Genomic DNA, 25,889 nt, shown 5'->3' with positions numbered 1-25,889 from the left:
AACGCCATGCAGTGCGATGCAGACGGGCCCAACAACATAACGAATGGACCGCTCAGGATTGGCATGACGTTCTCTTCACCGATGAGTGTCGCACATGCCTTCAACCAGACAATCGTCTGAGACGTGTTTGGAGGCAACCTGGTCAGGCTGAACGTCTTAGACACACTGTCCAGCGAGTGCAGCAAGGTGGAGGTTCCCTGCTGTTTTGGGATGGCATTACGTGGGGCCGACGTACGCCGCTGGTGGTCATTGAAGGCTCCGTAACGGCTGTGCGATATGTGAATGCCACCCTCCGACCGATAGTGCAACCATACCGGCAGCGTATTAGCGAGGCATTCGTATTCATGGACGACCATTCGCGCCCCCATCGTGCACATCTTCTGAATGACTTCCTTCATCGCTCAACTAGAGCGGCCAGCATGTTCTCCTGACATGAACCCTATCGAAAATACCTGGAACAGATTGAAAAGGGCCGTTTATGGACGACCTGATCCACCAATCACTCTGAGGGATCTACGCCGAATCACAATTAAGGAGTGGGACAATCTGGACTAACAGTGCCTTGATGAACTTGTGGGTAGTATGCCACGATGAATACAGGCATGCATCAATGCAAGACGATGCGCCACTGGGTATTAGAGGTACTGGTGTGTACAGCAATGTGGACCACCACCTCTGAAGGTCTCGCTGTATGGTGGTACAACATGCAATGTGTGGTTTTCATGAGCAACAAAAAGGGCGGAAATGATGTTTACGTTAATCTATATTCAAATTTTCTGTACAGGTTTTGGAACTCTCGGAACCGAGGTGATGCAAAACTTTGTTGTTGTGTGTAAATGTTAAAAGTGTCTTGGGCAACGTTTGATGCGATCTTAAATAACTATCAACAAACAGAGAGTGATCTTAGTTATAATAGTTGCGGTGCTCTGTATTGATATTAGACATTGCAAACGTAACACTGACTTGTAGATTTCTTCTGGCTGTCTCGAGGCGATAATTTTCCATATTGCCAGGTACAACTGTTTTTCTTATTTCACAAATTAGGATGAATACATAAGGTGGTAATTGGTTTTCTTAAATCAAAGACTTTGATTACTATTACAGTACAACCTTATCGATCTGACTGCACTTACTTTCACTGTGTAAAGTAGTTAACGTTGTAGGACGGACTTACAGAGCAGAATTCTACTGGGGACGACGAAACACCTTTAGAAGACGTTAGGTAAACAGGCTTCTCCTCCACCAAATAGCGAACCACGCAGTGCAGACTGTTACGGTTTAGTCTCGCGGTTTACCGAACGTAGCCCTCCATACGCAGCTTCAAGTAATTACAGAGTTTGCTACTCACAACGAACCCCTTGAGCGCGAGGTCGCAAGTTCAATCTTTACTTGAGCTCGTGTTAACAGTTACGACAGGAAAAATATTAGTTGCTAATGACTCACCTTGTGCATCAGCTGGGCGACAGAAAATGGGTGTCTGGGACGTGCAGAGATCGACCTTCTGTGCGGTGTTTGTATTACACTACACAAAAAGAACACCGCCGACATTCAAGAACTGTTCAAAACAAACCATTAATTATCGCCATGGACGCCGAATGAAAAATGGCGCGTCACAGTGATCACAAAGATTCGCACCATCAAGATCGAAGGCGAACTCCCTGGGAGTTACAAACCGCGCACGACATTCAGCTAGGTATCCACTCTTAAAGAACGCATATAGAATCATATTTATGCAACGGGATAATGAGAGCTGATGGAATATGATGGCACGCAACCAATGCGAAACAGTTTATCGTGGAGCTTATCGTGAAAGTTCAAAAATGGCTCAAATGGCTCTGAGCACTATGCGACTTAACTTCTGAGGTCATCAGTCACCTAGAACTTAGTACTAATTAAACCTAACTAACCTAAGGACGTCACACACATCCATGCCCGAGGCAGGATACGAACCTGCGACCGTAGCGGTCGCTCGGCTCCAGACTGCAGCGCCTAGAACCGCACGGCCACTCCGGCCGGCTATCGTGAAAGTGTTCATCATTTAAGGCGTAGGTGGAGATAGTGCAATAATATGTCTTGTAGGCACGGAAGCAGCAAACATCCAGAGGCTGAATTTGTCCATTTGTTCCAGGTGGTATGAACTGCAATGTCACTTACTTTTCAGGAAGAGTAATTTACTCTAAATGAGTACGATTCTTCTACGCAGACACGAACCAAGCAAAAGTGATTAATTTTGACCATGTACTTGCCAAAACCGGTGCTCATACCATACTTGTAGCTCTCGTACACCCATTTTCCCTGCCTTGCTTACTGTGATGTGAATATTCCCTACTGTCCTCGCAAGATCGCACATACGGGAAAGAATCGTTGAGGGCAGAGCGTCTCCAACTTCTTGCAGCACAATAAATAACTTTGCAGCCAGATTTTCAGAGACTGGGCATATGATTAGTGAAAGTGAACAGTTCAAATTTCTAGCTGTTCAGATAGATAGTAAACTGTCGTGGAAAGCCCACGTTGAGGGTCTTCTTCAAAGACTTGATGCTGCCATTTTTACTATTCGAAAGGTATCTGAAGTCAGTGATCGTTCGACACGAAAATTAGTCTACTTTTCTTATTTTCATTCGTTTATGTCGTATTGTATTATATTTTGGGGTAACTCTTCCCATTATAAAAGGATATTTTTGGCTTAGAAACGGACGGTTCGGGCAATAAGTGGTGTAAGTTCACGAACCTCTTGTCGACCCCTGTTCACGGGTCTGGGTATTTTGACATTGGTATCTCTATATATATAATCCTTACTGTCATTTCTTGTTAACAATATTAGCTGATTCCCAAGAATAAGCAACTTTCACTCAGTTAATACTCGGCAGAAATCAAGCATGTATTTGGACCGTACTTCCTTAACTCTTGTCCAGAAAGGTGTTCATTATATCGCTGCATCCATTTTCAATAAGCAACCACTCGAATTCAAAAATCTTAGCGGTAATCTACGCGCTTTCAAATCGAGACTAAGAATTTCCTCATGGGTTATTCCTTCTATTCTGTCGAGGAGTTACTTGAAAAATTAAGCTGATTCTTGTTGTATTGTTGACTGCGTTTACTTAAACGCAAGGACTGACTTTCTTTGGGTTGATAAGCATTTTATTTTTATCTGTTATTACTTTTATGTTACAATTTCATGTACTAACCCGTTCCATGACCTTGAAGATTTGCTCCTAAATTTGGTACTACAGAACTTGAAGCATAAATAAATAAATTACCATCCCGAGTAACACTCGGCATAATTGTATACGAATGTGTCAAACAGATTGCTTGCAATTATACCTACATTAAATTTATGTATATGTATAATAACTGTCACTCTACGCCTTTTTTTTATTCAAAATGTTCTAGGCTTACTTGCGTTTCTTAATATGATTACTGTACTTGAACAGAGAAACGTATGTTATAAAAAAAGTGTAATTTAACTGAATGATTTTCACATATTTATTATTTTGAATGTGAATAGTATGCGTTGTTTTATTGTTTGGTTAATGTTTATAAAGCAAATGTTACGCCATTTCGGAATAGGACAGTCATCTAGAAACGAAGCTTTATTTTCGGATATCTTAACCTTCATGCTATTGCTTGTCAAAACGATTTCGACACTCTTGAAAGTGTTTCACGAAGTGGTATGTTGTGTTTCAGTACCTGTGCCGAGCCCGAATCTCGTCCGACACAGAGCGGAATGAAACATCGCTGTTTCGATACAATCAGTCCGTTCCAAGCACAGGTGGACTGAAACAGCCTTATTTTGAAACAACGATACAGTTTCTGTGTCTGGCTCGAGATCGAATCTGGTCCGGATATCCGAGACAGGGGTGGAATGAAACACCACTGTTTCGAAACAGTGAACCACAGCCGTTCCGAAACACTGAAACAGTTCCACGTATCGATACACTGTATCGAAACATAGAAACAGTGGCCAAGTCTAGTTAGTAGCATCTTTGGAAAGATCTCAAACCAAGTTTCAGCCTTATTGGTCTATTTCTTTGTGTTTGGCATTCGTGTGAATCAAGGAAGTCGAATGATTGTCAAAAAAAGGACGAAAAAGAATTTCGTGTGGTGATGAAACATTACTTTAGGAAAGGCAACGCCATAGGAGACTAAAGAGAAGCTTGATAAGCATTACGGCGACTCTGCACCTTCGATTAGAACAGTTTATAAGTGGTTTCAAAATTTTCGGAGTGGCAATGTGGGCACAAGTGATGTTGAACGTTCTGGACGCCCTGTGGAGGTTACGACTCTAGAAATCGTTGATAAAATCCATTATAGGGTGATGGATGACAGAAGAGTTAAGGTGCGTGAGATTGCTAGTGTTGTGGTTATCTCTAATGAACTGGTACATAATATTTTGCATAAACATTTGGACATGAAAAAGCTATCCGCAAGATGGGTTCAGCGATTGCTCACGCTTGACCAAAAACCAATTCGTGTGAAGTGTTCCAAGGATGGTTTGCAGATGTTCAGGAAGTATCCGCAGTACTTTAAGCGTCGTTTCGTCACTGTGGATGAAACATGGATACATTACTGTAATCCTGAGACCAAACAACAATCTAAACAATGGGTTACCAGTGGAGAAGCTGCACCAAAAAAGGTGAAAACCATTCCTTCGACCGGAAAGGTTGTGGCGACTGTCTTTCGGGATTGGAAAGGGATAATCCTCATCGAGTATCTGGGAAAGGGTAAAACTGTTACAGGTGTATGTTAAACTTCGTTATTGGACCGTTTGAAATGCGAGCTGCAAGAAAAACGCCGGCGATTGAACCCCAAAAATGTCCTTTTCCATCACGACAATGCACCAGCACACACCTCAGCAGTTGTGGTCCCAAAATGAATGGAAACAGGATTCCAACTCGTTTCACATCCCCCCTATTCTCCAGACTTGTCTCCCTCCGTCTAATATTTGTTCCCCAATTTGAAGAAATGGCTGGCGGGACAAAGATTTTATTTAAATGAGGAGGTAATAGCACCAACTATTAACTATTTCGCAGACTTGGACAATTCCTATTATTCGGAAGGGATCAACAAATTAGAACAGCATTGGACGAAGTGTATAAGTCTAAAACGAGACTATGTCGAAAAATAAAAAAGTTTACCCCAAACATGTAAGTAGCTTTTATTTTTACACAGACTTTTCAAACGCCCCTCATAGGGGCAAAGGACTGTATCGCTTATTTTAAAAAATTTTTAACCTAAGGACTTCACTCCAGGTATTCCATTCTTATTGTTACCTCTTAATTCTCAAACATATTGTATATTGACCATGCCGGCCGCTGTGGGAAAGCGGTTATAGGTGCTTCAGTCCAGAACCGCGCTGCTGCTACGGTCGCAGGTTCGAATCCTGCCACGGGCATGGATGTGTGTGATGTCCTTAGGTTAGTTAGGTTTAAGTAGTTCTAAGTCCAGGGGACTGATGACCTCAGATGTTGAGTCCCATAGTACTCAGAGCCATTTGAACCATTTTATATTGACCATCTTTCCCTAAGTTTTCACCTACTTTCCCAAGGTTTTCAAATATTCTGCACCATTTTACAGTGTTGGGCGCTTTTTCAAGGTCGACTCATCTTACGAAGCCTTGCTGCCATTACCAAGTATAGCGACAGGGCTCGGGGTACCTACCACGCTGCGGACTGGTTGCCGGAGACCCTCACAGGCTGGCACTGGTGGCCAGCACGCTGGTCCCCACGGCCCCACTCCACGTTGTAGGCCAGCAGCGCCCCATTGGGGGCTGCCGGTCCACGCCACTGGAGGCGCACCTCCTCCCACGAGGCCGACACCACGTGGGCGTCCTCGACGGCATCCGCTTCCCTCCGTGCTGCTGTCCTGTAAACACGGAACGAGCGCGCTGCACTACCAGTCAGAAAACAACTGGGGAATGGGAAGGCTGGGCTCGGCATCTCGATGACGCTGAGAACTCCTCATACTGCATCAGCTGACACGGGAACAACTTGGGAATGGGAAGCTAGGGTTGGGCATCTCAGCATCGGGAATTCCTCATTCAGTCTCAACGAACATGGAACAACCAGGGAGTGACAAGCCTAGGTGTGGCATCTCTGTGACATAGAGAACACCTCATTGCATGTCAGCTGACATGGAAGAATCAGTGAAAGGCAAGCCGAGTTGGGGCATTTCGATGACATCAAGAGTTCCTCATACTGTGTCGGCTGACACACAACGACTTGAGAAAAAGGAGCCTAGGTGTGGTATCTATTGGGTGTTCAGGAAGTAAGGACGAATTTGAATTCTGAGCCATTTTGTCATGCGACGGTTGGCAGCCGTGGTTTTTTCGTGTTTGTCATCTGAAATCCTTCCCATTAGTAGTCTGATAGATTTTCTGTGCATTGTTGTTTGATGTTTACTTTTGTCATGGAGCTGACGAGAACTGAGCAACATATACAAGTGATAGGCAAACAGTGAAGGACCAACGGCAACCGTTCGTGCATTGCGCGTGACGCTCGGGAGTAATGGAACTCCAACCGAAACATTAGTTCAGAAGTTGATCCGGAAGTTTGAGAACACGGTTTCTGTTTCAGGCGTTAAGAAAACAGGACGACCGTGTTGTGTTCCAACACAAGAAAGCATTGCTGTCGTGCATGACAATGTGACCGTAAGCCCCAGAAAATCGGTTCGCCGACGAGCTCAGCTGAATTTATCACCAACTTCACTGCATGAAATACTTTCAAAATATCTGAAAATGCATGCGTACGAGATTCGACTTACACAGGAGTTGAAGCCTGCAGATCATGGAAACAGACATCTACACTCCCGGAAATGGAAAAAAGAACACATTGAAACCGGTGTGTCAGACCCACCATACTTGCTCCGGACACTGCGAGAGGGCTGTACAAGCAATGATCACACGCACGGCACAGCGGACACACCAGGAACCGCGGTGTTGGCCGTCGAATGGCGCTAGCTGCGCAGCATTTGTGCACCGCCGCCGTCAGTGTCAGCCAGTTTGCCGTGGCATACGGAGCTCCATCGCAGTCTTTAACACTGGTAGCATGCCGCGACAGCGTGGACGTGAACCGTATGTGCAGTTGACGGACTTTGAGCGAGGGCGTATAGTGGGCATGCGGGAGGCCGGGTGGGCGTACCGCCGAATTGCTCAACACGTGGGGCGTGCGGTCTCCACAGTACATCGATGTTGCCGCCAGTGGTCGGCGGAAGGTGCACGTGCCCGTCGACCTGGGACCGGACCGCAGCGACGCACGGATGCACGCCAAGACCGTAGGATCCTACGCAGTGCCGTAGGGGACCGCACCGCCACTTCCCAGCAAATTAGGGACACTGTTGCTCCTGGGGTATCGGCGAGGACCATTCGCAACCGTCTCCATGAAGCTGGGCTACGGTCCCGTACACCGTTAGGCCGTCTTCCGATCACGCCCCAACATCGTGCAGCCCGCCTCCAGTGGTGTCGCGACAGGCGTGAATGGAGGGACGAATGGAGACGTGTCGTCTTCAGCGATGAGAGTCGCTTCTGCCTTGGTGCCAATGATGGTCGTATGCGTGTTTGGCGCCGTGCAGGTGAACGCCACAATCAGGACTGCATACGACCGAGGCACACAGGGCCAACACCCGGCATCATGGTGTGGGGAGCGATCTCCTACACTGGCCGTACACCACTGGTGATCGTCGAGGGGACACTGAATAGTGCACGGTACATCCAAACCGTCATCGAACCCATCGTTCTACCATCCCTAGACCGGCAAGGGAACTTGCTGTTCCAACAGGACAATGCACGTCCGCATGTATCCCGTGCCACCCAACGTGCTCTAGAAGGTGTAAGTCAACTACCCTGGCCAGCAAGATCTCCGGATCTGTCCCCCATCGAGCATGTTTGGGACTGGATGAAGCGTCGTCTCACGCGGTCTGCACGTCCAGCACGAACGCTGGTCCAACTGAGGCGCCAGGTGGAAATGGCATGGCAAGCTGTTCCACAGGACTACATCCAGCATCTCTACGATCGTCTCCATGGGAGAATAGCAGCCTGCATTGCTGCGAAAGGTGGATATACACTGTACTAGTGCCGACATTGTGCATGCTCTGTTGCCTGTGTCTATGTGCCTGTGGTTCTGTCAGTGTGATCATGTGATGTATCTGACCCCAGGAATGTGTCAATAAAGTTTCCCCTTCCTGGGACAATGAATTCCCGGTGTTCTTATTTCAATTTCCAGGAGTGTATTTGCTCAATGGGTACGTCGATAAACAGAACTGCAGAATTTGGGGTTACGAATATCCGCGAGTGACTGTGGAAGATGAGATGCATCCACAAGTCACGACTGTGTGGTGTGAATTCCGGGCAGGAGCAGTGATCGACCAGCACTTCTTTGAGAACGATGATGGAGCTGCCGTCACTGTGGGAGCGATCGTTACCGTTCTGAATGGTTTTTCCACCTTATTGATGAAAATGACGATTTTGGTTTCAGCGAGATGGTGCATCACGTCACACATTCCGTTAAACGATTACTCTGCTCAGTGAAACGTTTGCTCAAAAAATTCTCTCTTTTCTTGGTAACGAGGAATTGACCGCCAGATAATGAGCTCTTTTCGAGGGGGGGGGGGGATTTGTAAAATCAAAAACCACAACACCGATTGTAGGATGAAATTAAAATGGTTATTAGCGCCATCCCACCAGATATTTGTGAAAGCGTCATCAAGAAATTTAATGAACACGCATTGCTAATTGACGTATGGTCCTGCGTGATTAAATAGAGGATATAAGTTTTCATACATGGTGCCAGAAATTACTTAATGTGTTTGTTAAAAGTATTACATTTTCAATCAATTTTGTATTTTCTGTATCACTTTAACACTCGTCACTATTTCCTGGGCACCCTCTAGATGACTCAGAGAATTACTCTTGCTGTGTCAGGTCACTCAGAACAAGTATGAAAGGGAAATCCTATGTGCGGCATTTCAGTAGCGCTAGGAATTCCTCACACTGTGTCAGCGAACGTGGAACAACTGGGGAATGGGAAGCATAGGTGTGGAATCTTGATGACACCACGTATTTATCATGTGGCAGATTCTCAGTGCAGTGTGTGGATAACATGCATTTACCAATGTCACTCACGTGACTGGACCATCTCTTGGCAATGAGCTCATGACTGGTTATTGTGCACTGGATGGTTTTTTGATACTACACTGAATTCATTGCGGACATCAAATTTCGAAGATCGAGTTTTCTCGGTTTCATCAATTGTGGTCCTGTATGTTTTTCTCAAAGTAGCAAAGAATCATAATTTTAGACACAACGTCTGAAAATCTTGGAGCGCCAACATACCACATAGCGAAATACTTGGCTTCTATTTCAAGCCTTGTGCTACCATCATATTCGAAATTCAGAAAATACTGCACGGAACTCAAGAAATCACGCATTTAACGAACTTACGTATTAGTGACTTTTGATATGGTCTCTGTCCACCAGAGAGTCACTGATCGATTCAGGGAACTCACAGGAGCTAAGCTGGAAGAGGACACCTGACATCTTTTAGAACAGGCGCTTACCTTGACTCATTCTTTATTCAACAACCAACGTTTAGAGTAAACTGACGGTGTTGTTTTGGGTAGCCCACTGTCTCCTTAAGTAGCTAACCTTTCTATGGAAGACTTTGAGGACAAAGTAGTTCAATCGGCGGTTTCCAAACCCAAATGTTCTTCGATAGAGTACCTTTGTCGAATGCCTACATTGGGCAGCATGGGTCTGCAACGCTTCCGACAGTTTTAGAACATTTAAAGATTTCCCGTTTCTGGATCTAATAGTTTGTAATAAAGAAGATGGCACCTTGTGTGACAGTGTGTTTTGTAAAGCAACACAAGCCAGCTGGCACCCATCATGCACCCAAATGCAGTGGTGTATTATGGACTCTCACCCTTAGGGTGAGATCCAGAGAGCTTGTCAGCTTGTCAGTCATCTACACCCTGTCTTTGTCCAAAACCGGTGATCCGATAAGCATATTGGTCTTGCGTTTCTGCCAGCATGTGTTAAAAATCAAGAAGAACCAGAATAGATGGACAACTCCACTGGGATGGTTTTCTTGTGTTATTCTGTGTGTCGTGCCAGGTCGGTAGTCTCTTCAAGAAACAGTGAATAAAATGCCTCTCCCGCCCTAAAGCTTCAACGCAAATCATCCTGGGTCTTCTACAAGACGACTTCAGCCTAAGGAGGCCAGGAATATACAAGAACTTGTGTGAGTATGGTATAACGGACGAGTGGCCTTCAATAAGTAATGAAACACATTTTTTTTGTCGGCCATTTTCGGCTGAAAATAATGTGAAGACTACACGGAAAGAAGGGGTTAAGTCCAAATCTCACGAAAATGGGTTAGTGGAATCTTTATGAAGTTCATCAGATGTATTTTGAGTTGGGTGAACTTAAAAGAACGTGATGGGTACAGTCACGGAGTTGCAGCCAGATTAAAATATGGTATACACGGAGAAAACGGTTCAAGTCCGTCCAATACTCGGACAGAAAGGGTGAAGTCCATCAGGTGCGGATTTCTGAACTGTATTGATTTTTTTGTCAGCTTTTGTGGAAGTCTCATTGTTGACATCGTTAAATGCAATATCGTTGTTGATCTGTTTTATGTATTGTCGAAGCTAAGATGAAACAGATTTGACATTAGCTTCTTTGCTTTGTGCTATGGTGGAACTGAATTTCGTGCCGTGATTTGTGCTAACATAGAGCAGCCTTGATAATCGCTTCAGCGCTTTGTGGTGTGGCAGATAGAATTGAATTTCTTGTAAAATACAACTGAGGTCGGTGTTTCAACTGGCGATGGAATATCCAGAGTCAAGCTACAGTGGTAAGTCCAGAAAAAGACAGAGCTATGGTAGACAATCTGAAGTATATAAAAAGCTAAGAACAATGTCACATGAAGTAGGAGTGCATTGTAACTGCAAGAACAATTGTACTGATTTGCTAACTGATGGAGAGAAGTCTACATTAATATCTAATTTCAGTTTGCTGAAGAAGTGAAATGAGCAAAGTTGTCACCTGACAGGACTGATTTCTGTTGACAATGTACAACGCCAAAGGCCCTACGGAGATGAGACAGCAGCTGCTTTGCGTAATTATACATTTAATTATAAGGTCAGAATAATGAGAGACAATACTGTGACAGAATTGTCTGTTGGTCAAAAGGCCTTTATATCACTGCATGATATTTCAAAGAAAAGATTAGAAACTATCAGGACTTCCTTAAAAAATGAAGCCATGGGCCAGTTAATAAACGAGGGAAACACGGAAACCAGTTTCATAAACTTTCAACAGAAACAGAGCAAAACGCCTGCGCTCACATTAAGTCATTTAAAGGACGGTCCAGTCATTACAACATAAATGAAACACAGAAACTGTATTTGCCTGAAGAACTCACAATCAAGAAGATGTTCAAGATTTTTCAAAAGACATATTCTACGTGTTCCGTATCATATCAAATTTATCGTAAAATATTTAATACAAAATTTAATATCTCATTCGGTTTCAAATGGCTCTGAGCACTATGGGACTTAACTTCTGAGGTCATCAGTCCCCTAGAACTTAGAACTACTTAAACCTAACTAACCTAAGGACGTCACACACATCCATGCCCGAGGCAGGATTCGAACCTGCGACCGTAACAGTCGCGTGGTTCCAGACTGTAGCGCCTAGAACCGCTCGACCACTCCGGCCAGTTCATTCGGTTTCCCTAGAAGTGATACATGCAGTACGTGTGAGAAGTTTTCTGTAACTTTCAATGCTCTAGAGGCACAACTCACACATGCGACAGATGGAAAGGAAAGATCAGACGTTCAAAGTAATACTAAGAGAGAGGAGATTGAATATGAACTGCACCGCGGAAAAGCTGATGCATTCTATCAGAATTAAAGACAATCTCGGCAGAGAAGCAGAAAGTTTACAAACACAGAATCGATATGTATGGATTTCCAACGAAATCATCCATGTCCAAACATCAGCACCAACATTGTCTAATGTAAGCGACCGCTTTCTCTATATCTGTTTGACATACATCGACTATCAGACAGTAATGCAGTGTTTCATGTTTATCCTGAAACTATAGGGAAGAAAGGCTCAAATGAAGTAGTTTCTTTCCTGCATCATTATGTTACTTCCTTTCTGGATCCTGAGGTTAAAAATTTGGAAATCTTCTATGACTCATGTGGTGGTCAAAACAAAAACTACACCCTCTTCAAGTTCATCCATTAGCTTCTCCATTATGCAAAGCGATTTGAATCAATTCGTGTAGCATTACCAGTAAGAGGACATCATACCTGGAAAGTGATAAAGACATGGGCCTCATCAGACGTAAAACAAAAGCTGAGCTCCCAAAGGACTGGACAGAGATAATTAAAGCGCGTCCAAAACCCAATCCTTTTCAGGTTGTTGAAGTTGATTGCGCAATGATACGTGACTGGACTGTTTCTTGCAACCCATATTTCGACCAAAATGTCCATTCCCATCGCAAATTATTAAGGAGATGAAGACAGAATGTCACCATCCAAGGCTTATCATAGATCGTGACACAACGGATCTTGGATCACATCAGTTATTACTGCTCCTGCTGGACGAATGGAAGAGGAACCAGATCTTGCAGAAGGAGAGTTTTTATTCCCTTCACCCTGTTACGAAGGTAGGCTGGTAAAGACTTTAGTCACAGTAATTAAATGAAACTAGATCATAATAGTGTGTGAAATAGCACGTCCTACTTTATTATAACAAACCTATTGAGGTACCATGCTAATACGACATTCAGATAAAAGACATACAGGGTCCAATTTTTAATAACATTTTTTTCCACTTTTAGGGAGTATTACAGAAAAGGCTGTCAAATGTACTGTATAAATTGCAAAAGTATGTTTCAATAACCAATGAAACTATAACGTTTTAAACTTTAAAATAGCTCTCCTGAAAAATCTATAAAATGGACTCCTTCACTTTGAAAATATGTCGCAATTGAGGCAGTTTTGAAGCTAGAATTACGAAAATTGATACGTCATTTCTCAGTCAGAAATAAGAAAGAAATACGGATTTTAGAATTTTTGGAAATTCAACAACTAAGTGGGGCAAATAGTCGATGAATTTAAAAAAAAAATTATTATTAAAGAACAACTAAAGCATTTTTAAAGCTACATCCATGAAAAATGGTATTTGCCTTACTGGTCAGAAATAAAGTGTTCAAGTATTTGTCGAAATCTGAGCGCCTTAGAGAGTGAAATAGGGAATGTTAAGTTTTATGAAATTAATTAATTATCAAAGCATTTTTAAAGCTAAATCTATGAAAATCTGAAATTGACTTCTTGGTGAGATATAAAAAAAATACCTGTTTTACTGTTTTTGGCAAGTCGCCCCTAAGAAGAAAGTATTTGGTTCTGTAAAAAAAAGTTTAATCCTGAATCTAAGAAAATTGATATTTCACTTCTCAGTTACATATAGAGAAATATGTGTTGGGAATGAAAGTTTCTATGGAAATGTCGCCGCTACCAGAATCGCTCTTCAGAAGTGCATCTGCAGAAGGTCATGCTTCTATGGCCTTAATTAGAGTGAAAAGTTTAGAAGGCATTGCAATTTGATCACATATAAAAATTTGATTAAAGACAAAACAATGTGTGCAGACGATAGGTCTACACGTGAGAAGCAGTGGGTGCTAAGATAGTACTTTATATAATATAAAACAAGTGCTGAAATCCTTTGAGTTTATCCCTGTTAAATCTTAAGGTAACAGCAGCGTAGTAGCAGTCTATTGCTATATGCTTACTTGTGTTTATCACGTTATATCTAGAGAGCTTAGCCATTGTGGTGTTTTGGGAAGACGCTGCACAAAAAGCACATGCGAGCCGCTGCAGCTTCTCACCTGAAGGTGATGAGCGCAGCCGGGCTGCAGCGGCCACCGTCGTTGCACGCCTCCACGCGGGCCACGTAGCGCGAGTAGTGGGACAGGCCGCGCAGCTCCGCGCTGAAGTTGCCCGCGGGCACCCGCACCGCCTCCGTATCGTCCGAGGCGGGTCCCACGTCCGCATCGGTATCCAAGATTTGGCCGCCCGCAGCGACGTCCGCCAGCTCCGTGGCGGCGGCGCGCGGCAGCAGGTCGTCGTGCAGCAGCCGGTGGAAGCCCGCCGACAGGCAGCTCGCCTCGTCAGCCTCGGCCGGGCTGTCCAGGTCGTCGGGTTCTCCGTGCCAGTCCAGCAGGCGGCTCTGCGAGTACCGCGAGTACAGGTCCAGGCTGCAGCGCCGGCGCGGGGTCTCGCAGCTGTGGGCGGGGAATCAGTGGCGTCACTAATGTACACCTCTGGCCAGTAAAACTCCTGTGCTGAGAAGAACACAATTGACAGTGGTTGGTTGGGTGATTTAGGGAAGAGGATCAAACAGAGAGGTCATCAGTCCAATCGGATTAGGGAAGGATGGGGAAGGAAGCCACCAGTACCCTTTCAAAGGAACCATCGCAGCATTTGCCTGAAGCGATTTAGGTAAACCATGGGAAAGGTAAATCAGGATGATCAGATGCAGGTTTGAACCGTCATCCTCCCGAATGTGAGCCCAGTGTGCTAACTATTGCACCACCTCACTCTGTACAAGTAACAATATTTTACTTATTGTGCTAATACAGTAGAGTAAGAAGAATGCTTCATTACCATGGAAGGTGAATTGGGGATAATATGAAGGTAAATACAGTGTAGTAGCAGTGTACTGCTTTGGAAGTTGGCACATCTTTGCCTATCAATAGGTTTGTGGCTGGCAATGGGCTGCATGTCGCCATCGACATAGAAAGATAGATCCCTTATCATTAAGCTACAAAATAGCAGGTCAGCAACTGGAAGCAGTTAATTCCATAAATTATCTGGGAGTACGCATTAGGAGTGATTTAAAATGGAATGATCACATAAAGTTAATCGTTGGTAAAGCAGATGCCAGACTGAGATTCATTGGAAGAATCCTAAGGAAATGCAATCCGAAAACAAAGGAAGTAGGTTACAGTACGCTTGTTCGCCCACTACTTGAATACTGCTCAGCAGTGTGGGATCCGTACCAGATAGGGTTGATAGAAGAGATAGAGAAGATCCAACAGAGAGCAGCGCGCTTCGTTACAGGATCATTTAGTAATCGTGAAAGCGTTACGGAGATGATAGATAAACTCGAGAACATACCTTCACCGAAGAGTCAAGCAGTATATTGCTCCCTCCTACATATATCTCGTGAACAGACCATGAGGATAAAAGCAGAGAGATTAGAACCCACACAGAAGCATACCGACAATCTTTCTTTCCACGAACAATACGAGACTGGAATAGAAGGGAGAACCGATAGAGGTACTCAAGGTACCCTCTGCGACACACTGCCAAGTGGCTTGCGGAGTATGGATGTCGATGTAGATGTAGATCGCTGGGAGGACGGCGGTGGCAGTGGGGACGGTTGTTACGTGAGGGTCCACAGAGTGATAAGAAGCAGTTGTGGGATGTATATAGGACAGTACATAATGAAACGTGTGTGCAACAGGCGGGGCTATAGCAATCTGTGCTCTGTGACTGTACTGTAACCTGCAGTGTTTACTGTGGTTAAGTCTGTGGAGGCTTTCAATCACTGACTTCAGAGAGAAATGAGGCTCGTATAGCATGGACATCATGGTGTGTTTCTTTTCTTGGAACTTGGTAGATGGGAGCAACTTACTTGTCTGTCATACTCATGTGCTGAATCGAGAGATTGTTATGTGGTAGGCCTTCTGAGTAATACTGTATGGAACGGAATTGGCTGCTCTGAACCGATGTCATTCACTGCTTGTTGTCACTGTGTTTCGCCAAAAACTCATGGACAGTATAGCTGGTCTTTGCCTTGTGGTCCCCTAAAAATATAGAACTCACGTGACAGAACAGACGTTATTGGTGGTTGCTTGCCTATTGGGTTAGGGTTTATACTGTGTTATGAGTAATGGTATGGTGATGTGTGGACTGGGTTATAATGCATTTTTGCCATCAAATTACTTTCACCTAATTGTGGAGAGCTAACTGGGTCATCAGACCTCACATGGATTTTTATGTATCTTGCTTTGCAGCAGGAGGTGGGAGTTCATACTAATACCTGTATTTGAATAATTCTGAGCTGAACTCGTCTTAGATCCATATATGTCATGTTAGTATTACGGGGTTGTTATCACTGTGAAATATGTGATAACTTATGTGTCTGGAAATAAGTGTTAGGAAACCCATGTGATGTTGCTTTTGATTTTAAGTGGAGTTGAAGCATCATGGACTTTGATTTTCTGCAATGGCTTCTTGCTCATAAACTGTTCCTGCTCTGGAACTTAATGATATTATCTTTCCTATGAAGATTCTGTTATGATGAATTTGATAAAATACTACATAAATGTAAGAGTAATGTTTTAATAAATGTCAATCTGTGCTCATTTTCCAAGCTTCATTTGAGTAGTCGAAGACCCACAGCACATGATATGAGCTTACACCTGCTTATCATGCAAAAACTAAACAGCTCAACCATTGCACTGTAGAGGTATGATGCTACACAAAAAGCTGGAAAGCTGGTTGTAATCACTGCACCCCTACCTGATGGTGACGGGAGATGCCAGGCTGCAGTGCCCACTCGTTGTGGGCCTCCACTCACGACGTGTAGTGCAGTTGAAAATTTAGTATGCAGAGATGTCAGCTCTGGCAACGACAACAACAACTGTAACCCAAATGGGCATTGACTCAAAATGAACTCAGGTGACATATGGTGCATCATTCCACAATGTTTCATCTCCATGGCAAACAGTAGTGGCTGTTGAGTGGAGCTGTGTCACAGGCTGCAGTGCCCACTCATTGTGGGCCTCCACTCACGACGTGTAGTGCAGTTGAAAATTTAGTATGCAGAGATGTCAGCTCTGGCAACGACAACAACAACTGTAGCCCAAATGGGCATTGACTCAAAATGAACTCAGGTGACATATGGTGCATCATTCCACAATGTTTCATCTCCACGGCAAATAGTAGTGGCTGTTGAGTGGAGCTGTGTCAATTTCTTAATTTGCCTTACGATACTGAAGCGGCTGTTTCTCCTTCAACAGCCTCTTCAGGCATCTCTGTAAGCATGAGTAAAGCCAGTTGTGGCTTTTCGTTACGGAAAAACTATCAGAACTGCCAGTGATTAAAGATCCTTTGTATGGCGAACAGAAATATTGGCAGTACACTCACTGAAGCGGACAATTTCTTGTAACGCAAGATGGTGATAACATATTCCTATACCACAGAAATTTTGAATGAAGTGTAGTTACTATTTATTCAGAGGTGTATGGTCAATGTTTCTCATAACTCTAAGTTTTAGGTATCATATCAGCCTTGAAATCATACGTTTCGGTATCAGAATCGACGACTTCTGATCCAGCAGAGGAGAAGTACAAGGATGAGGTGGATAGGACAGTGGATGAGACCCAACCAGGATCACAATGAATGGAAGGAGGAGGAGCAGAACAAGAGGCAAGAAAAGCTTTTGATGAGAGAGGGGATGTAGAAGAAGAAGAATCTCAACTAAGGAGTAATGAGAAGGGAAGAAAACGTAGAGGATGAAGAGAAACAGATGGAGAGGGAGTAGTACCAGGATGATTTCAAGGAAATAGAGAAGAAAAGGACATAGGAGAGAAGTAAAGACAGTAGCAGAAGAAGAAGAAGAAAAAGGAGAAGAAACATGGAGGAGACGAAGTAGGAGCAGGAAAAGCTAAGACTAAGGATAGTTTGGGAATAAAATCACCCATGCCCTTTCAAAGGAAGCGTCGCGCCATGTGCCTCAAACAATTTAGGGAAATCATGGAAAACCTAAATGAGAACGGCCAGATGGGGATTTGAACCATCATCCTCCATAATGTGAATTCAGTCTGGTCACCACTATGTTGTCTCGCTCAGTGCAGGAACAGGAAGACGAAAATGAATACTATGATATGATAATTATCGTGATACATATGATAATCACAAGCAGAAAGAAGTGGAGTGAGAGAAAGGTAAGAGAGAAAAGAAAACAAAATAGACATTATAAATCAAAAAAGATGGAGGAGAAAAAGGAAGAGGAGAGAATAAGAAGACAGAAGAAAAAGGGAGAAGCAATAGATGGGCTAAGAAAGAAAATACTATACTAGAAGCGAAAAGCAGAAGTATGAGGAAGATGAAGCAGAAGGGTAATGTAGTGGAGAGGGACAAAGTGGAGAAAAAGAGGTGTAGAGGATTGGAAGACAACAAAGGGAACAAACTGAGTCAATACGGAGACAAATAGCAGAGGTGCTGCTGTGGTTGGGATGAATGGAAAGAAGGGATTGCTGTATAAGAAGGGGAGTAGAGGAAACTGGAAAATGGGAGGAAAAAAAGAAGACAAAGAAATGAGAAGGGTCAAAGGAGGGACTCCATCGGAAAATGGTAAGTAAGAAAGAGAGGGAAAAGAGGTACAAGCAGAAGACAAACCAGGGTACTTGAGAAAGAAGGAGTAGGGAAAGAGGAGGTGTTGGTGAAGGAAGTGGTAGTAAAGAAGAGGGGGAGTGGATAATAGGGAGCAAGGGAAACAGAGGAAAGGAAGGAGTCATCAGACAGACAGACCTGCAGCAGCGGCGACCATCCTCACGTCGCGTCGGCTCGGTGGCTGTTGAGGCAGCTATAGCGGTGGTGGTCTCGTCGCCTCCATCGTCGATGTTGTGGTCGTCAAGGCTGGGCTGTGGCGGCCGCACGCAGTAGTCCCGCCCCCACAGGTCGCCCTCCGGCAGCGCACGCACACGCACCACGTACTCCAGGATGTCACCCCTGCCAGGCAGTAACTAAGTATAACACTTGCTATGTGATGGTTCAAGGTGTTGGGCACAGGGTGAGTATATCGTCACGTAAAATGTGAGTCATGGCAAAGAGTCTACCTGGGGTACACTGAGACTTACAAGAGGAGCCCATGAAGTATTATGATTAAATGGAGGTCACTGAAAATATACTAAGAAAAGACCTAAGTATAATGGGACAATAGTTTCGTATATGGGGACATCAACTGAACCACAACAAAACTGCATATACTTGCCTTCATCAGGGTAACGTCCTAGCCAACCGGGAATTGGACATATATTTTGAGGGTAACTGTCTGGTCTATAACAAACATCCACAGTATCTTGGAGTAAATGAAACGAAATGAGTGTTCGAAATTTGCACTCTGGAGATCCCTTGAGCTTGTTGATGCACATAGATCAATTATCCAAATAATACATCTGTAAATTGTCCGCCCCCGGTAGCTGAGTGGTCAGTGCGACAGACTGTCCAATCCTAAGGGCCCGGTTTCGATTCCCGGCTGAGTCGGAGATTTTCTCCGCTCAAGGACTGGGTATTGTGTTGTCCTAATCATCATCATTTCATCCCCATCGAAGAGCAAGTCACCGAAGTGGCGCCAAGTCGAAAGACTTGCACCAGGCGAACGGTCTACCCGACGGGAGGCTCTAGTCACACGACATTTTTTTTATCTGTAAATTTGTACATTACACTGACTTAGCAAATATCATGGGATAATGGGTCACATATGGCGCAAGTGCGTTGTATTAGCACCACACTTTCCTCGTGCCAGCTACAGCTGTGTAGGAGAGCTTATAAAAAGAAGCATTTATGCAAGTCAACTGTGTAACATGCAACATCGTCGTGAGCTGACCCGGTTCGAACAGGCATGGTGGTCGATGCAGGACGAATGGGAATTTCGATTTCAGCAGTGGTGCAGGAATTGGGCTTCACACGTTCAACCATGTCCTGGGTGTATCGTGAGTGGTTGAATAAGGATGTCACAATCCACCACAGACCAACTACCGCCCGTCCAGCCACCCTCGATGACTGTGACATCTGAGACGGATCGTCAATAGTGGCACACGGGCAACAATACTCAGGATGTGCCAGCCATGTCCCCCAGTCGACAATCCATAGGAACATAGGTACCATGGACTATGGGAGCTAGCACCGTACACATGTGTTACTGTTAACCAAACGTCATTGGGAACACAGCTTGCATTTGTCGCCAGTCACCAGGGATGGATACTGGAACAATGGCATAACGTGATATGGTCCGACGAATCATTTTTTCAACTGCACCATGCCGATGTGAGGCACACTGCGTCGCAGACCACATGAATGATGGATCCTGCCTTGCAAGAAGATGTGGTCCAAAGCTGTGCAGCCTCCGTTATGATGTGCGGTGCTTTTTCCTGGTATGGAATTGGCGCCCTAGTTGATCTGGAAGAGTCTTTGCCGGCCGGTGTGGCCGAGCGGTTCTAGGCGCTTCAGTCTGGAACCGCGAGACCGCTACGGTCGCAGGCTCGAATCCTGCCTCGGGCATGGATGTGTGTGATGTCCTTAGGTTAGTTAGGTTTAAGTAGTTCCAAGTTCTAGGGGACTGATGACCTCAGATGTTAAGTCCCATAGTGCTCAGAGCCATTTGAACCATTTGAAGAGTCTTTGAAAGGTCTGTGGCACGTTGAGCTGCTCGGGGACCATCTCCATTCCTTGTCGGCCTTCCAACAACCTGACGGTTCTGCAATGGTGCAAGATGATAACTTTCCGCCATCCAGGTATGAGCGCCACCAAGAGTAACTGGGATGCCACGGAACCCAGGCTCCATGCCACGGAGCCTGCATCCACGAACAGATCACAATTGGCTGCAGCTCTGCAAGCGATTTGGTGTCCCGTTTCCAGAGGAGGAGTCCAGGGACCTGTAGGCTCACTTCCATGGCGTTTCACTGCAGTCCGCAGTGGCAGACGAGGCCCCACGTGGTATTAGGCGCCTATCCCATGACATTTTCTAGGTCAGTGTACGTATACGAGTACATTTGCCGCGCGAAGTGGCAGCGCAGTTAGACGCGCCATGTCACGGATTGCTCGGCCTACCCCCCCCCCCCCCTCCCCCCCCACCCCCCAGAGGTTCGAGTCCTCCCTCGGGCATGGGTGTGTGTGTTGTTCTTAGCCTAAGTTAGTTTAAGTAGAAGTCATGGGACCGATGACCTCAGCACTTTTGGTCCTTTGGAAATTCACACACATTTGAACATTTTTTTTTGTACATATGTTTTTTGTAAGTCTAAAGCGCTGTGTAACTGCCACGCCATTAATGATAATTATCTCATCAAAGAAATGAAGTTGCGTAATTAATTTTTTGTTCAAAAATGGTTCAAATCGCTCTAAGCACTATGGGACTTAACATCTGAGGTCATCAGTCCCCTAGACTAGCTACTTAAACCTACCTAACCTAAGGACATCACTCACATCCATGCCCGAGGCAGGATTCAAACCTGCGATCGTAGGAGCAGCGCGGCTCCGGAATGAAGCGCCTAGAACCGCTCGGTCAAGGCGGCCGGCTAATTTTTTGTTTTTTCACCCACACACGCCTGAAGTCTCAGTAGACAATGAAATCTGCGCGCCACAGTCCCTTAGTATGAACATAGACGAGCCAAAACGAAACGGTGCAGCCCAGCGCTAAACTGGAGAAGCGTACACTGAGTGGTTGTCCATATCTGGAGGGGAACAAATCCGTAGCAATTCATGCTGAGTCGGTGGAAGTGCACGACAACAATACACCATCATCTGACGTCGTAGTTACGTAATGTAGACGCTTCCATTGTTGTCAGATAATTATGAATGACAGAGAATCAGGTGGCAGACTGTCTCTCTGTGGAGAATGAGGAACCTAAAGAGAAACAGAGCCATTATGCTCCTACATAGGCTGTCACAATCGAGGCGGTGGTAGAAAAAGTGAAAAGTCAATGGAAAAACAGTTCTCAAAATCTTACAGTACATTTTGAGAATTACGAAGATTGACACCTGCTGTGCAGCTGCTGTTGCAACATGGAAGATCTTCTCCATGTCTGCGAATGTAAAGAAGACTGTGATAATGGCGCATGGATGTACAGATATGTCCTCCTAAGATTTGCCTTGTTGAATGTAAGCGTGGTGGCTGTTCTTTGGCACACGTCCGTAAGAACAGGCACCACTTTGATCCTGCAGCTACTAGGAACCAGGAGACGAAGGAATTCGTGACATTTAATTGCCAGTGAGCATTGATTTAAATCAGCGGGAAAAGCAGAAAATTTGTGCCGGACCAGGATTTGAAACCAGGTCTCCTGCTCAGTAGGCATTTTTTCCCTTGATACCTGTTTGTTCGTGATTGTTAGTTCCATTTGTTCGGGGCGGACGTCTCATAAAGCTTGTTCAAGTTCATCGTCGTTCCATTAACTCAATTTCTTTTTTTTATTACGGAGAGCGGGTAACCCTCTGACGAACATGCTGAGCTACCGTGCCGGCAGCCACTTGGACACATCGATCATCGCAACTGCATGGACTACCCAAGGTCACCTCCCGCAGACGCAAATTCTCAACTTACCCACCCACTACTGGCAGGAATCGGCGAAACGCTGCCAAAAATGAGGATAATAGGCAGGGACACAATGTCAACAGTGTGCAGATGAATTAAGATCACGGAAAGAGAGGTTCATTTGCGAAGGAGACCACATATAGGAAGTTGGTGCGACCTGTACTTGAGTACTGCGCGAGTGTTTGGGATCTGTACCAGGTCGGATTAAAGGAAGACATCGAAGCAATTCAGAGGCGGGCTGCTAGATCTGTTACCAGTACGTTCGACCAATATGTAAGTGTTACAGAGAAGCTTCGCGAACTCAAGTGGGAATTCCTGGAGGGAAGGCGACGTTCTTCTCGAGAAACACTACTAAGAAAATTTAGAGAACCAGCATTTCAATCTGACTGCCGTACGATTCTATTGCCGCGAGCATACATGGCGTGTAGCAGCATGAAGATAAGATACGAGGAATTAGGGCTCATACGGAGGCATATACACAGTCGTTTTCCCCTCGCTCTATTTGCGAGTGGAACAGGAAAGGAAGTGACTAGCAGTGGCACACAGGTTACCCTATGCCACACAACCTACAGTAACTTGCCGAGTATCTTTGTAGATCAGATGTAGATGTAGAATTTGGGTCTGACGGAAGTCGTGCTAGGGTAATCCATGCAGTTGCGATGACCACTGTGGCCAGATGGCTTAGTCGTCAGAGCATCTGCCCAATGAGGGGACCCGATTTCGAATCCCTGTTTGGCACAAATTTGCAACTTTTCCATTGATTTAAATCGATGCCCACTGGCACCTAAATTTCATTAATTCCTTTGTGTGTTGGTGAATGTAGGCGAGAAATTCTTCTACCTCTCTTTCCTACAGTCAGAAGATCATTCTCTAGGCGCTGAAGTAAATGCGACAATTGCCAAACCGGCGAACACTTTCCGGAACCTCCGCACAAGAGTGTGGGACAACAAACAAACACATCAAAAAAAGCTTTGGATCACCTCGGTTCCTAGAGTTCCGGAACCCGTACAGAAAATTGGAGTACAGATCAGCATTAACATCATTTCCGCCCTTTTTATTGCTCATGAAAACACACATTGCATGTTGTACCACCATACAGCGAGACGTTCAGAGGTGGTGGTCCAGATTGCTGTACACATCGGTACCTCTAATACCCGGCAGCACGTCCTCTTGCGTTGATGCATGCCTGTATTCGTCGTGGCATACTATCCACAAGTTCATCAAGGCACTGTTGGTCCAGATTGTCCCGCTCCTCAACAGCGGTCGACGTAGATCCCTCAGAGTGGTTGGTGGGTCACGTCGTCCATAAACAGCGTGTTTCAATCTCTCCCAGGCATGTTCTATAGAGAACATGTCGAGAGAACATGCTGGCCACTCTAGTCGAGCGATGTCGTTATCCTGAAGGAGGTCATTGACAAGATGTGTACGATGGGGGCGCAAACTGTCGTCCATGAAGACGAATGCCTCGCCAATATGCTGCCGATATGGTCGTTTCTGAAAGTATTTGTATGGAGTGTAGCCATGTATGGAAGTGAAACGTGGACGATAAATAGTTTAGACAAGAAGAGAATAGAAGCTTTCGAAATGTGGTGCTACAGAAGAATGCTGAAGATTAGATGGGTAGATCACATAACTAATGAGGAGGTATTGAATAGAACTGGGGAGAAGAGGAGCTTGTGGCACAACTTGACTAGAAGAAGGGATCGGTTGGTAGGACATGTTTTGAGACATCGAGGGCTCACCAATTTAGTATTGGAGGGCAGCTTGGAGGGTAAAAATCGTAGAGGGAGACCAAGAGATGAACACACTAAGCAGATTCAGAAGGATGTAGGCTGCAGTAGGTACTGGGAGATGAAGAAGCTTGCACAGGATAGAGTAGCATGGAGAGCTGCATCAAGCCAGTCTCAGGACTGAAGACCACAACAACAACAACAACATGGTTGCACTATCGGTCGGAGAATAGCATTCACCTATCGTATAGCCGTTACACCGCTTTCCATGACCACCAGTCACATATGTCGGCCCCAATAATGACACCCCAAAACATCAGGGAACCTCCATCTTGCTGCACTCGCTGGATAGGGTGGCTAAAGTGTTCAGCCTAACCGGGTTGCCTCCAAACATGTCTCAGACGATTGTCTGGTGAAGGTATACGTGACACTCATCGGGGAAGAGAACGTGATGCCAGTCCTGAGCGGTCCATTCGGCATGTTGTTGGTCCCTTCTGTACCGCGCTGCATGGTGTAGTGGTTGCGAAGATGTACCTCGCCATGGACGTCGGGAGAGAAGTTGCGCATCAAGCAGCCCATTGCGCACAGTTTGAGTCGTAACACGACGTCCTGTGGCTGCACGAAAAGCATTATTCAACATGGTGGCGTTGCTATCAGGTTTCCTCCGAGCCATAATCCTAACGTAGCGGTCATCCACTGCAGTAGTTGTGCTTGGGCGGTCTGAGCGAGGCATGTCATCTACAGTTCCTGTCTCTCTGTATCTCCTCCATGTCCGAACAACATCGCTTTGGTTCAGTCCGAGACGCCTGGACACTTCCATTGTTGAGAGCCCTTCCTGGGACAAAGTAACAATGCCGACGCGATCGAACCGCGGTATTGACAGTCTAGGCATGGTTGAACTACAGACAACACGACCGTTTCTGGTGGAATGACTGGAAGTGATCGGATGTCGGACTTCCACCGTCTAATAGGCGGTGCTCATGGATGGTTGTTTACATCTTTGGGCAGGTTTAGTGACATCTCTGAACAGTCAAAGGGACTGCGTCTGTGATACAATATCCACAGTCCACGTCTATCTTCGGGAGTTCTGGGAACTGGGTGATGCAAAACTTTTTTTGATGCGTGTAATTGAGGGTGTCTGTGAGATAGGTGTATACTTTGTGTGACAGTTTCAGAGGTGTACACTAACAGGGTTAATTCATTCGGTATAAAGCTCTCGGTTGCCTCAGATACTATCTGAAAACAAATCACACATTCTCAAAGAACTCTACGTACAGCATTGGGGAATAGTGGACGAGGGAACGCAAGACAAGAGACAGAGATTTCACGAAGAGATTTTGGGAAGAGGACAAGGAAGCTGTCAGAGCGAGATAACAAATTCAAATGCGCTCTTCTGTTGGGCATAACGAAGAAAGAGAGGAGGAGAAGGAGGGGAAGAGGGGAAGGATGAGTACAGTAGGAGAGACAGGGCTGCCACTGGCTGGCGGCGCCGGCCCGGCCTGTACCTGGGGTGGAGCGGCGGCTGCCAGCGCAGGGCGACTCCCTCGGCGGTTGGCAGCCCTGGCGCCGCCACGGCGCGTAGCCGCCTCGGCGCCGACGGCCGCCCGGCGGGTGTGCTGAAGTGGCGGACCGCGCTTCGACTCCCGTCGCGCACGCTGTCCGAGAAGTAGGCGCGCACATAGAACTCGTAGCGCGTGTGCGGCCGCAGTCCCGACAGCACGGCGCGCCGCTCCCGCAGTGGCAGCATGGCGAACTCCATCTGCAGCAGGTGGCAG

General features: G+C 45.5%; 1 protein-coding gene across 1 annotated transcript in view; it reads right to left on the bottom strand.

Moving 5' to 3' along the window:
* Window positions 1–25,889, bottom strand: part of LOC124550659 (insulin receptor-related protein-like) — a gene marked incomplete at its 5' end in the record, with an annotated part of 148,693 nt that overhangs the window by 47,129 nt on the left and 75,675 nt on the right. The window contains 4 exons of the mRNA XM_047125382.1: window positions 5,659–5,862; window positions 13,893–14,288; window positions 18,607–18,807; window positions 25,620–25,873. Of these exons, the coding sequence (XP_046981338.1) occupies window positions 5,659–5,862; window positions 13,893–14,288; window positions 18,607–18,807; window positions 25,620–25,873 (1,055 nt within the window). The remainder of the gene's footprint in view (window positions 1–5,658; window positions 5,863–13,892; window positions 14,289–18,606; window positions 18,808–25,619; window positions 25,874–25,889) is intronic.

This window comes from Schistocerca americana, chromosome 9 (assembly GCF_021461395.2).
Source record: "Schistocerca americana isolate TAMUIC-IGC-003095 chromosome 9, iqSchAmer2.1, whole genome shotgun sequence".
NCBI classification, from domain to species: Eukaryota; Metazoa; Arthropoda; class Insecta; order Orthoptera; family Acrididae; genus Schistocerca; species Schistocerca americana.
This window is presented reverse-complemented; position numbering and strand designations above follow the sequence as displayed.